Source organism: Triturus cristatus, chromosome 12, assembly GCF_964204655.1.
Source record: "Triturus cristatus chromosome 12, aTriCri1.1, whole genome shotgun sequence".
Lineage (NCBI taxonomy): Eukaryota > Metazoa > Chordata > Amphibia > Caudata > Salamandridae > Triturus > Triturus cristatus.
The window spans coordinates 538375042-538389382 of record NC_140595.1 but is presented as its reverse complement, the minus strand read 5'-3'; the positions used below and the strand labels follow the sequence as shown (position 1 = coordinate 538389382).

The window sequence follows — 14341 nt, the reverse complement described above, 5'->3', positions numbered from 1 at the left end:
AGTCGTGGAGTCACTGACACCCAGGGACAGTGCAGGGGAGGTGATACAGCAGTTGCTGAGATGACTCTCTGTTCCATACTGCTGAGCGTCATCGATAATGCATTGCAGGTCAAGCCGTGAGGCTTTGATTTCACGGCAACGAGGTTCTCAGAGCAGTGCATCACGGACATCAGTGGCGTGGTGCTTGGGACCTCTGCAGCGGCAGTTCTTCAGAGGTGCTACGTTGTCAGGGCCTGCGTTGTACGTCGCGGTTGTAGCGTCGAACGGGGACCATGGCTTAGGTGCAGGCAGCAGCACAGCGTCAAAGTTGCAGACAGGCGCTGGTTCCGAATTGCTCAGCATCAGTTTCTTCTTGTAGCACAGCAACTCACTTCCAAGGGCCCAGGAACTGGATTTGGCACCACTTGGCAAGTAGGGAATGCAACGGAGGAGCCCAGGTGCTGCAGGTGATGTCTTTAATGGCCCGAGACTTCCAATAGGAGGCAAGCGCAACTCAAGCCCTTGGAGAAACGTTAAAAGTCAGGATGTAGAGAGCAAAGTCCAGTCCTCACACTCCCAGGACAGAAGCAGCAGGCTTACACAGCAAAGTGGCAGTCCCTCCTTGCAGCACAACAGCTCTTTTTCCTGGCAGAATGTCCTCAGTCCAGAGTGTTCTGAGTATATGGTGTCAGAGGTCCAGTATTTATACCCATTTTGGCCTTTGAAGTAGGGAGACTTCAAAGAAAGGTCTTTGGTAGTGCGCAAAACCCTGCCCTTCCTTGCCCTTGCTCCAGACACACTACAGGTGTGTGAAGACTTTTATTGTATGGGGACAGACATAGCCCTATTCAGCTGCAAGTGTCAACTCCTTTCACAACTCTAGCTCAGGAAGGCTCATCAGCCTGGTGATGTGCCATCAGGATAAGCAGGGCACACCTCAGCTAACTTTGTCTAGAGTGAATTCACAAAGCCCAACTGTCCTACAACCCAGACATGTATTCTATGAACAGGCAACAGCACAGAATGGTTAAGAAGGAAAATACCAACTTTCTAAAACTGGCATTTGCAAACCTGCAATTTAAAAACCAACTTCATTAAAATATGTGTTTTTAAATTGTGAGTCCAGAGACACCAAACTCCAATTTAATTTTCAATCTGCTCCCAATTGGAAGATACATTTGTAAGATGTTACAAGGCAGCTCAAATGCTAACCTATGGGAGAGATAGGCCTTGCTTTAGTGAAAGACTAATTTAACAGTTTTTCACTAACAGGATGTGTAAAAGTCACAAGTACATGACCTACCTTTTAGATACATTGTATTCTGCCAATGGGGCTGCCTAGGGCCTACCATAGGGGTGCCTTATATGTACTAAAAGGGAAAGTTTGGGCCTGGCTTGTGGGTGCCCTTGCCAGGTCGAAATGACAGTTTAAAACTGTACAAACAGACAGGCTCTGCAGTGGCAGTGATGAAACATGTTTGCAGGGCTACTCATGTAGGTGGCACAATCAGTGTTGCAGGCCCACTAGTAGTATTTGATTTACAGGCCCCGGGCACACCTGGTACACTGTGCTAGGGACTTACTAGTAAATCAAATAGGCCAATCATGGAGAAACCAAATACAGTTACATTTTAGACATAGAGCACTTGCACTTTAGCACTGGCCAGCAGTGTTAAAGTGCCCAGAGTCCTAAAGTCAGCAAAAAGGAAATTCAGCACACAGTCAAGAACAGGTCAGAAGCAAAAAGACAGGGGAAACCATGCAATAAGATGCCATGTTTAACACTGAAAGGGACAGATATGTCCCCACAAAACTCTGAAAATAAGGGTGACTCTTAATTTATCTGACAATTCCTGAAAATGCTGGTTGGAACAAAATATATTCCATATGGGCCAAAGGTTGAAAGCCTACTAACATCAGGAAGATCATGTCCAACAGAACCTATGGCTCATGAGAGTCAATGCATACTAGACCAGCAGGTGCTTTCAAGAGGGTCTACCCAGAAATGCAAGTTAAGGAGTTACCGTCATGTCTGGGTTTCCTGCTCATGGCTCCAATTCGAAGTCAGGGACTGGAAAACGTGACTACATATTAAATCTAATCTTAAAAGGTCGTTGTGGGTCACCAATACATATTTTCAGGAGCATCAGGTTTGTCTTCAGAATCTGACTTGTGTGTGCTCTACATGGTTAGTATTCTGGGAGCATTATCTGAGTGTAACTGCAGTGTTTCCCATTCTTTGAGCAACAATGCCAACTAAAAGATTTCTCTAATTTAAAAGGTGAATTATTTACTTAGATATCAGCTGTGTTTCTTTCAAGAAAAGGTATGTTCTGATTGTGTGCTCTGCTGAGGGGCTCCTGACTGTCTTGATGTGAGACTGGAGGGACCCTTTATAAAATATGGACAAAATTGTTGCTAGGATTGTAACATTTAAAAATGATTTGAAATACTATTTAATTGTATTTGTAGTGAGGTACATCTCTTGCTATTGCACTGTGCGAAGGTTAGGAATAGTTTTTATTTCAGTGGCCTAGCTATTTAAAATGTTAAATCTAATAGCAGGCACCAATTCCTACACATTAAAACAGAATTTATTTTTAGAATTTCCAGTCATCCCTATGAACTGGGTGGCTGGGACAGAGTGAGAGCTCAAGCTTACATACAGAGAAATAATCCTTAAATTTAATCCTTTTTTCTCAACACTAAAAATGAGCATGCACACTAGGTCAGTAGTGATCATATTTCAAGGGTGCCCCCTTTCACCCCTTCTAATTTTGCTGACTTTGGAGTCACTTGCAGCAGCCATTCGTCAAGACGCCAACATATTGGCTATACCCACCCTGGCCCGGCCAAAACAAATTTTTCTATACACCAGAGACATCCTGCCACTTTGACGGACCTAGCAGCCTCTCTCCCCCAATTGATGCCCACTATTGCATGTTATCTGGGGTTACAAAGTTATTAGGATAAGAGTAAGGCGCTATTAATGTCTCGGTTCACAACAAGGGCAACAGTTGTGTCCTATCAGTTTCAGTGGTACCGGGATTGCCTCAAATACCTAGAGATATACATTAACACAAGCCTAGTTAAACTTGTCTACCTCAGTCTTGATCCGCTAATCACAAAAACAGAGGAGGACTACACTAAATGTTCCCAACTGAATTGGTCATTGTGGGGCAAAGTGCAGGCGGTCAAAATGGTTGTGGTCCCATGATTACGCTATGTCTTAGGCAGGTCTAAAAAAAAATCATTACAATTGACCAGACGTGCATGTCTAGTGACTTGAGTAATCTACTCGACCTAACTGTAAAGCTCTTGACCCATGAACTGGTCTCAAATTCTGCGATCCTGGTCATATATTTTATTTCACCTAGCTGCCTTTTTCTTCATTAATACATATGAAAGACCCTTCAAAATGCGAGTTCAGCTGTACAAAAAACACTCTTGTTTAATTTAATAAACTGATGTTTTTCTGCATTTATAATGCAAGTCTAGCCCTCACATAGGTACACGTGACCTCTGGTTCGTCTCTAACACCATCGTCATCAGGACGTGGGCAGGAATGTTTCACAGCTCATGTTTAAAAACTCTCACTTCCCAAAAATATATTACTAAAACATAACGCGAAAGCACAGTCATTTACAGTCAGCACATTTTATATTGAAATGGCCACAACATTTCTCAATGATATGCAGTTTTAGTGATAAAATTACATAGCGTACAAGTGCTAATGTTTGGAAATCGGGTTTCTGCAAATATTTATTATTTGCCCATCACCTAATAAAGTTCTGATTTTTTAACCTTATTACAATCCTTGTTTCCATCACACTTCTGAATTCAAAACAAAAATGTGCTTTCCTAATTGCAGTTATATTTTTAAATATTTGTAGTTTTCATTTACAATCTATTTAAATATGTTGTGGATAAGTAATAAAAACTGACACCCTACAGCCTTTTGTTTCACGACGATTGTCAGACAGTTCAGTCTACAAAATCCTCTAACTTTGCAGTCAGAGGAAGAGGAGTAAATACCAATCGCCAGGATGAAATAAGCAGCAATTTGTAAGAAGAGAGAATGACTTTTGATCTTGGTCTTTAAATGCACAGCAAATGTGACAAGACAAAAACAAGATTTAGTGCTCTTTCACTTTGAGTGAACAGAACACATGTTCTTTGCCAGCTCTCACCAGAAGGTCTTAAAAATAGCTTGCTCTGATAACATCTGACTCGCTATAGTGAGTAGATTTTCAGAGGCCTGCTTTGTATGCTGCTGCTCACTATCAAGCCATCAGTGCTATGGTAAGTCGACCACTGGACAAAGCTCTTTATATAGGGGCCCATGAAACCCAGACTATGGCTACCTAGATTCCTTGCCCACAGGAGGTGCGGCAGACTGAGCATCCAGAGCATGGAAAACTATTCAATCAATCAAGGGTTTGTAAAGCGCAGCTACTTACCTGTGAAGGTCTCAAGGCACTGAGAGGGGTTGTTTGCTGATCCATCTGGGTGAGGAGGTTGAGTCGAAGAGCCAGGTCTCGAGGTCCTTACTGAACTGGGTCAATGACGCCGATTGCCTTAGGTGGAGGGGCAGGGTGTTACAGGTCTTGGCGACGCGGTAGGAGAAGGATCTTCCTCCGATTCTGGTCTTGTGGATCAGTGGGATGGAGGCCTGGGTGGGTTGGGCAGAGCAGAGTTGTTTGGTGGGTGTGTGGAAGGCAAGGCGGTGGCTCAGATATTCTGGTCCTGCGTTAAAATGTATCTATTTTTTGCTGATGCACAGGGTCTCCCCCCACCCATGGGTATCAATCAAATGGCACCTGCTGCAGGGTGACACCATTCTCAACCTAGTAAAGTCTCCCAATTACCGGTACTCAATCCACTGGTCCTCTCCATCACCCTGGCCTAGTGTTCAACAGTGACATACACATCCACAATGGCGCCCCACTCTGGCAGAACACCAGAATACTTCTGGGGAAATGCCCCATAGCATGGGACGTGTGGCTAAAGCCTTTCGCCACCCTCTGAAACCAGTTACACCTTCCTCAGACATATAAATGGAGATATGTGCAACTGAAACATGCCCACAGTAGCATACTGGGTGTCCTACCTTGGAATGTCCTCGACTCTCCCATCCTCCAATACTTGAAACACTGGGATCTCCTCAAAGGGTTAGTGTCCGGTTTTTACCACTTTAACCATACACCACCTATACTGCCAAACTATCCTGACTCACTTACGTACTAAATGGCAGACTCTATTGCAAATGAACTAACTTTACTGAGGAGGACTGGGCAGATGTGATTGGAGACCTTAATAGGATGGTTCGGGAAGCAAGGATGAAACTTACCCTCGTCAATAGGATACAAAACTGGTACTGGACTTGCAAGCAAAAAACTCCATTCATTGGGTCTCTCCCTTGTGGACTGCTGGAGATGAAAAACTTTGGACGGTGACATGCTCCATATCCTTTAACTGTGCCCTACCCTGGGGACCTACTGGTGCGTAATCTGCGCCACCTTGAGCGGCACACTCAACTCTCCTCTCCTTCTGTCTGGGAAGCTAGTCCTCCTAGATGATGTAGACACCCTACCTCCTCTGACTAAACCCAAGTGCAGCTTACTGTCACCAGCCACTAAATTCTGTGACTTGCGCCATTGGCGTTCCCCTCAGGTACCGACCCCTTCAGAAAGGCTGACTGGAACAATAAAACCGCGACTTACGAGCACCTTATCTACAGATTGCAAGATCAAGTGAAGGCATTTACACAAGTCTGGGTGCCTTTTCTGGACGCTCCGGAAACCGACAGGACGCTGAACTGGCTTGATGACAGACAAACTCATTGGCCCGGGGCCTGTAAGAGAGCAGACACATTTCTCGGGACCCTATTCCCCACACTGTCACCAAACATTGCTGACATGTTCCGATGCACCAGAGGGACTCCTCCCTCCTCCCCCCTGCTCCATGTTCCAGCAACTTTGGTGCCTTGTGCTTGATTGAATATGCATTGCACCCTGCTCTCCTTATCTACAGGTGTTGGATACAGCACTTGTTTGCATGGCTCCGAAATGGGGTTTTACTGGAGCAGCATTGTTCGAGCAATTGAAACTTCAGGCCTTGTCTGGTGCCACCTGCGCTCCAGCGACACACCGACGCCTGCCCTTCGGAAGGCCTCCTACATACATCTCAGGATTGTGATACTTTGTACATTATTTTATGTTCTATAATTCAAATGTATCTTATACGTTGCACCCCTCATTCTGGGGTTTATTCGCTTTTCTTGGAACATTGTTGAGTCTTTTCCCCTCTTCCTTGTTCTACACCCGACACACATGTGTGTTTATGACATTAATGGGATGTTTTTGAAGTGGTTCGGTCACAAAAATTATGTGTTAGATGAACGGTTTTTAGGGCTTTAGGAAAAGTTAACTGACATGCAAATGTAATACAGATAAGAAACGATAGCGGGGCAGTGCCATATGTGCATATAACTGGCTTCTTTCTCAGTGAGGCTACAGTTATAAGTAATAATGCTCCTGTTTAGGTATTATCCTAGGAGTGTGACATTGGTGCTAAATGTGACCAACTGAATGTCAACAATCGAGAAACATTTACCAATTTTCCACCCATTCGATGGATGTATGCTCAGGTATCAAGAGGTCGATGGTCATATGATTATGGGATGAAAAGATCTTCTGCATGGTGTATAGTCGTGGTCTCCGGCCTGGAGCGCCAGACTGCGTGTATCTGGTATCCCGTTTTTTATTTTGGCCCAGCAGCATCACACTAGTCTAGTGTGTGCATGAAACCTTAGACCTGTCCTTTGACATGAGTGAGATCCTGAACGTGTCCTGCGACCTTGAGGGCACACCATGCTTTTCCCTGTCCTTTCAAGGATTTAACAAGTAGATCCGTGGTGGAAATGTACAGTTTTTTGTGAATCAGTAGTTGTGACCAGACCTTCTTAGCTCGGTCACTGGAGTGCAGTGTAAACTTTTACTTCTGTCAGCTAACCCAGATCTTAGTGTGTGTGGCCTGTGGTGTAGTACATGCAATATGTATGAAAGTATATGGCACCGTGCTAATCCTATGCTTGAAGGTACATGAGCTCATTGTCTTGAGACATGAGGTTCCAGTCGGGAACCAAGGTATCAACAGCCTGTGCTGCTGCATCAACTAAAAGAACCCGAGCTGACTGTGCCACTGCATCTGTGCTGCACTGTGCATAAGCAGACTGTGGCGCTACAACAATGAACTCTACCCAAGTGGATTGTGCTACTGAATCTAAGAAATGGGTCTGTGGTGGGGAAGTGCCGCCGCAGAGACTGCTCTGAGGTGGACCGTGATCTCCGACTTTAAACACCATCCCTCTACAGGGACTCCAAAGACTCCAGACAGCTGCTTCCACTTCTGCCTACTGCGGTTGAAGCCCGGGTGCGGGAGAACATCCAGCCAATGCATCTTTTTCTGGAAGGGGGAGTGAGCCAGATGTGTGCTAAAGGTCCTAGCCAGGCACCCTAGAAGCACTAAACAACTCTCCTGTGGTGGCAAAAAACACTTGGGGACTGCTGAGCTAAGTGAGCGCTCCAACTAGTTAGAAGGAGTAATCTTCACCTATGCCACTGATACCTGCTGAGAGTGAACTCAAATCCAGAAAGGAGAGAGCCTCCCTGCTCTGCACAGGAGGGACCCCAGGCAGGGGATAGGGAGAGAAAGGCAGGGACCCACGACCCCAGGCATTGAAGCCCCAGCAACAATAAATTATTTGAATTTGTAGCTTGTTCTGTGAAGTATTACGTTTGTTTATTAAAGTTCTTTTTTTTATTGAAGACCAAGGAATCCACCCTTTGTTGGCCAGGTCGGGGGATGGGATCCTGGGGTCAAAATCAGCATGAGGAGTGCAGCCTTGTGGCACCCCCGTTTTAGTAATTGGCCAGGCCCCGGGCTCCCTCAGGTGGATATCTGCCCAGGGATGGGGGGGGGGACCTCATCTTTCCTCCCTCTTTAGAAATTGGCCGGGCCCCGGGGGAATGGGGTCCCAGAGGCCAAAATCAACTCAGGAAGGGAGGCTGGCTGCCCCCTCCCACTTATTAACTTTTGCCGGGCTCTGGAGATGGGGCCCCCAGTGGCAAAATTGTATCGGGAGGGGGGCAGTGTACCCCTCCTTTCTAGCTTGGCGTGGATGGCACTGTGCTAATCCTATGCTTAAAACTTTACTGGAAAATCAGACATTTGAGGTGAGTAGATTCAGTGTTTTGGTGGTGTTGTAGGGTGCTCTATACATGAGCTGCGTTCCACTTAACTTGCAAATTACCCAGAGTTCTCAGCTTTTTTTTAGCATAATTTATGCAGCACACTAACCCTGAAGGGGTACTGTTTTTACTTATATTGGGTGCTTCCTTGTATGTGGACTAAGCTGAACCTCACTGAAGAGGTATATTGATGGTGAAACATGTGTCAGGGGTGGCTTTTTTTAATTCCAGCTTGGCTTGGATGGTATTATACAAATCCAAAGCTGTAATACTGACCCTGGAGTGGTAAAAGGCTTTTGTCATTATAGAACTCGGTATGTATGGCACCGTGCTAATCCTATGCTTAAAGACATTGCTGTAGAAATGGCAGAACACGTTGTCCCTTTCTAGCTCAGCATGGATGGCAGTGTGCTAGTTCTATGCTTAAAAATGTAGAAAAACAGACATTTGAAGTGTGCAGACTCAGAGTGCAGCTGGTATTGTAGGGTGCTCTATACAGAAACTGCTCTCCACCTAAACTTGGGAACTGCTCAAAGTTCTGTGCTTCTTTTTGCATAATTTATGTGCCACTATAACCCTAAATGAGTATAGGTTTGATTGATACACATAAATCACACAAAAACAGGTTACCGGGGTGTTGCAGTTAGGAGATAGCATTAAAAAACCTGAGAAATTCACTAAAAGGTTATAGGAATGTTATAGTTAAGAAATATAATTTTTTTTAAACCCTTGGAAATTCACTAAAAAACAAAGGTTATAGGGACATTCTAGTTAGGCTCAGATTTTACACACACAAAACCATAGAAATCCAGCAGTTCTAGTTACCTGAGGTAACTATTATTTATGCCCCGCAATGCACTGCTTATGACCTCACCTATTACATCACTCATGAAATGGTCAGTGACATTACTGATGACATCTCAAATGACATCACTGATGACATCATCCAGTGAGTGTGTGTCAGTGTGTGAATGGGTGTTTTAGTATGTGAGAGTGTGTATGGGTGGCTCTGTGGGCAGGTGAGTGGTTCTGCGGGTCTGTGCATGGGTGTGTGAGTAGCTGTGTGGGTCTGTGAGTGGATTTGTGAGTTGCTGTGAGATTAGATGTGTGAGTCTGTGACTACATAAGTAAGTGCTTGTGTGGGTGTGTAAGGGGGTGGATGGGTCTGTGAGTGGGTGTGTGAGTGGTTTTTTGGGTCTGAGTGGGTGAATGAGTGGTAGTGTAGGGGTGTAAGTAAGAGTGTGTAATTTTTTTTTTAATGAGCACTGAATTTGCGGATCTGTTGCTGATTCATATGGGGTTGTGCTGAGCACAGCGGAGGATCCGCATATCCTCAAGCGCAAAAAAAAAAAAAAAGGTTTTGGGGAGTGGTCCCTCAAAAACTCCTCCATCACTCTCATAGGGTCAGGCTACCTCTACCCTGACCACTTCATCCAATTTTTCTGGGATATATTTCCTCCCGGGACGAAGTCCCAATATACAAAATGGCGGTCGCAACTTTCCTCTCAGGTTACGGCCAGTGATTCTTGATATTGCTGGTGGCACGTGGATACACAGATCCACTGTGGTGGATCTGCATCTCTAAATAAACATAAATTTTTTTTTCCAATAACTCCAAAATTACTAAACAGATTTACGCCACGTTACAAAAAGAGATCTTTCTGAACCAAGATCTAGCTTTCTGCCATATTTGGTGTAATTCCGTTCAGCGGTTCGGGCTGTAGTCGTGTCTGAAACCCCTATAGGTAATTGCATGGGGAAAATGTATTTTGGGAACTCCCCCTTTTCTCTGCCCCCATTAGAAAAATCACCCTAAAACTTTCCAGACAGAAGCTGAATAGACTGGCGTGCTAGTTTTGAAAAGTTTGTGAAGATTCGTCAAACGGCGCCAAAGTTATCAGCAAAATAAATGCTTTGTATATGGAAACTAGGCCCTAACTATAACTACCTACTGCAGATCACCAGTAGGATATATCTATCTATCTATCTATCTATCTATCTATCTATCTATCTATCTATCTATATATATATCATTTTTTAGTTTTTAATGATGCAAGTAGACCCCCCAGAACATTGCTGGAGAAAACAATGCACAAAGGTATCTACAAGAGGAGGTTTATTTGATTAGATAAACCTTAATGTGTGCTCAATGCAATGACAAGTATTCAAGAGGCCCATTCGAATTGCTTTTCATTTAATTGCATTTGTTATATTGTGTTAACTTTTCTTCTGAACAGTATTATTGACCCTCTCATGAAATTTACAATGGAAAGCATCAGATAATGGCAACTTTATGAGCAAATTTACAGTGGCTTGACCAGATACGCAAGAGATTTTCAACATCATTCATGGTTTTTTTTTTTCCTGTCTTTGCCTCCAGGTTCTTCTGATGCTGTGGATGCCTGAAAGTCTCTGGGTTTTCATAATAAAAAATGTTTTACTTTCTTTGCGTAGGGAGGCCTTATCATGAATTTGAAAACATAATCTAGAAAAATGACCACTGATGACCCACTGTGACCACAGCCGAACAAGTTTGTTTTTCTGAAATTATCTAAGTGTTCTCCTTTCCAAACCATACCTTACAAATAAAGTACATGGTTTGTATGGTTTTCTGGTTATCATGAACATCTACTATTCATGTGGTCTAGAAAAACTACTCCCCCCTACCTGCAATCAATGTAATGGAGATGATAAAATAATCTAAATGTTTAGCCCATATAGTTTCTATTTTACATTAAAGAAATTTTAACTCCATTCCTCTTGTGAAGTTCTTCTCTGTTCGCATGTTGAGAGTGCTTCTACATCCCATGGTTTTGATCACAGAAGTCCAATAGAGAAGCTACTGAATGCCTTCAGGCAGAGTGAATCAATTTGGAATTTCTTTTGATTTCTTTTGTACCATACAATACTTTATGAGCAACCCAGGAAACAACAGTTACGTTCTTACAAAAATATTTAACAAATAATGAGTTTGAAAAACACCTACTTTGTTTTTAATTAATTTTGCGGCCTAGAGATACACAATGAGGGTCTCTTTCAATTTTATATTGGCTCTCAGTCATGAAGGTTCATTCTTCCACGATCAGGGTTTGTTGGTAAAAGTATTTAAGGAAATTCAATTTGAAGATCTGTGATAAGGCAGCATAAGTATCCATCAGAAATATTAGCATTAGGCAATTGCAATCAGAAGCAGATATGACTAAGGCTACTTTGTTAGCTACCGGTCCCTTTTGGGAAAGGAGCGAGGAATTGCAGGTGGTCAGTATAGGAGTAACGTTTTTAATAGCTTTCTTCAATTGAGGCACGGAGCAGGGATCAAAGGGAGAGGCAGAAGTAAGCGAGGCTAATTTCTCTGCAACCTTATCAGTGGTGGTAGACTCAAATGAAGACCAGGAGAGCGGGTCCGTGCCCATATGAGAAGTAGTGTGTAGGGACATCTCCAGACTCATACTTAGATGGACAAAAGTGTTTGCAAGATTGACTTTCTTGTTGTGGAAAAAGTCAGATAAGTTACAGAATTTGTGAGAAGGCTTAATGTGTGAGGCTTGGGATGATGGAGAGGCCATACATCTGTAAGGAGTGAACACCTCCCTAATAGGGTTCTTAGAATGGAGAATGCGATTCCTAAAGCAGAATGTCCCATCTTCTTTAATGAGATTTTGAGATTTTTATACGGGTGAAGCTGTTTTTCATAGGCCATGCAACTTAATGAATTTAAGTTATTCCTCCATTGCTTTTCTAATTTCTTGCACACCGCTTGGCTACTCTACTGATAGAGTCAAGAAATGTGGTTATCTATTTGTTAATGTCATGTTATAAGTAGGCTATCTGGTTTTAGGTTTAAACCTATAATAACTGATAAAACCCCACCAAAAGAAAAATAGCCATCACTGGTGTAAATATATAAACACTGAAAAACACCTTTACAACCACAAATTAAGTGCCATTCAAAGAAAGGAAAAGATGAGTGAAAGAGACAATTTGACTTCTTCCTGAAGGGGCCAATACAATGTAACTTTGTTATAAAAAGGTAGCATCAAGAAAGACTGGGCTAACATTATTCTGCTTGAGTTTTGTTGTTTAGGGATGTCACTAAAACATTGTCTCTTCTTCCTTCTACTTTTTTCAGTTTTCTGGTCTTTGGTCTAAAGATGCAGTGTTTAAAAGCATGTTTTAGGTCTTATTTAGTTATTTTATAAACTGTAGAAAATCGGGAAATATCAAAATCATATTTGATATTTTGACTACATTTGATTCACTGATGGGTAAAATGGCTGGTTTCATAAGAATCATTCCTAATATGTACCATCAAATTTACCCACAGACAGAGAATGGGTGAAATCCTTTGATACATCAGCCCCCTTTTCTAGTTATTCAGAATTAATTGCAAGTGGATTGCCAAACACTCCAAGCTTTAAACATTCAATGCAAGATATTGTGACAGGTATATGTGAAAAGAATGTTCTCACCAAGCATCTGAGATAGTGATGAAAACATGTCGCCAGACGTTTGGTAAAAATGGAACGCATCGTCACTTGGGATGCTGCTGAAAAAAGTTCCTACCAAGTTCAATAAAGATTGTATTTGCAGTAATTCAGCTATGTTTGTGAAACAGTTGTATGATGGTCTGTCAAAATAGATACCTGAGCTGAAGTGCTTCCCTGTAAGAGATCCTTGCCACTTATTAGATGGTATGCTGAAAGCATCTTTACAATCTTCTGAGTTAATGAAGAATGCTATTGACTTTGTGGTCCATTCTGGTGCAGTAAAAATGTATTTGGACCTCATATACCCTGTGCGCACGCTATCTATACAAATGTACTATCAGTACAGAAAGCAAGCAATAATTAACATTAAGTTAAAATTCCATAAACACCGGAAAAACAATGTTTTTGTTGTTTTTAATGGTGCAAAAATGTGTAACCAATGATAACCACTGTTTTTTTAAGGTATTGGAAAAAACCCCACCAGAATTTACCAAAAATAGAAACTGAAAACAGGAAAGCCTAGTTATAGGTTTTGTAGAGCATGCAGCTGCCCCAGAAAAGGGGCATCCCAGCGCTAAAAACTGCAAACTGTAATAGGCACTGTAAGAGAAGCACAGAAGATCGATTATGTAGGAAAGAGATGAGTTTTAAAGGCTTTACGGAACAGCGTATGGTTTCGGATGCTTCGGATACTCACAGGGAGAGAGTTCCAGAGCTTTGGAGCGAGAACGCGAAAAGAGCTCCCTCCAGCCCGGACTTTCCTTACCCGGGGGACAACGGCCAGGTGCTGGCCCATCGAATGTAGCTGGCGAGTGGGTGTGTAGGGCGAGAGGAGATTGGCCAGAATATCATGGGAATGAAGATTCAGAATTCTATGGGCGATACAGAGAGTTTTGAACTTGATATGTTTCGCGACAAGCAAGCAATGCAGTCTGCGGCCATCGGTGGTAGGGCAGATTCTCGGCAGGCTGAGGAGTGTCTGGGCCTCAGCGTTTGTGCACTTTGTAGGCAGGGAATCTCGGCTCTATTGGCCCCCAAATATAGGAAACTGGCGTAGTCCAGCCTGGATAGTATAGTAGCCTGACGATAACCTGCTGGATGGTGGGGTCAGAGAATCCCAACAGTGGTTTAAGCCCACGTAGGAGCCCAAAGCAGGTCCCAGCTACCGCTTTGGTTTGGGCCTGAAAAGTAAGAGTGGAGTCTACCCATACTCCCAGATTTTTTACTATCCGTTTAGGGACAGGCGAACAATCCAGAATGGATGGCCACCAACGCTCACTCCACAGTTGAGTATCTTTCCCCACCAAGATCTCAGATTTGCTAGTATTCGGTTGGAGGCAATTGGTGGTCATCCAGTCTGTGATAGCTGTTAGCTCTGCCTTGAACTTAAGCACATCCTGCACGGAGTCATCTGATGGTGCCACCACTAACTATGTATCATCTGCATAAGATGCCACCGTTAATACTCTGCTCCTGGCTACTGCTGCTAAGGGTTGAATGTAGATGTTAAATAGGGTTGGGCTCAAAGCCGAGCCCTGAGGAACCCCCTGGTGGACAGCATGTACCTGGGAGCACAAGGAAAGGGGGGGGGACAGACACTTGAAAGGTTCTCTCCGATAGAAA

At 43.3% G+C, this 14341-nt stretch overlaps 1 protein-coding gene across 4 annotated transcripts in view; it reads left to right on the top strand.

Annotated features, from left to right (window-relative positions):
• The window catches only part of LOC146776239 (inactive hydroxysteroid dehydrogenase-like protein 1), a 529540-nt gene extending 518555 nt beyond the window's left edge, over positions 1-10985 (top strand). For all 4 annotated transcript variants that reach the window (XM_085638277.1, XM_085638278.1, XM_085638276.1 and 1 more), the window contains one exon: positions 10612-10985. In XM_085638277.1, coding sequence (XP_085494403.1) covers positions 10612-10701 — 90 coding nt within the window. In that variant the 3' untranslated portion in view covers positions 10702-10985. The remainder of the gene's footprint in view (positions 1-10611) is intronic.
• Positions 10986-14341: the final 3356 nt, after the last annotated feature.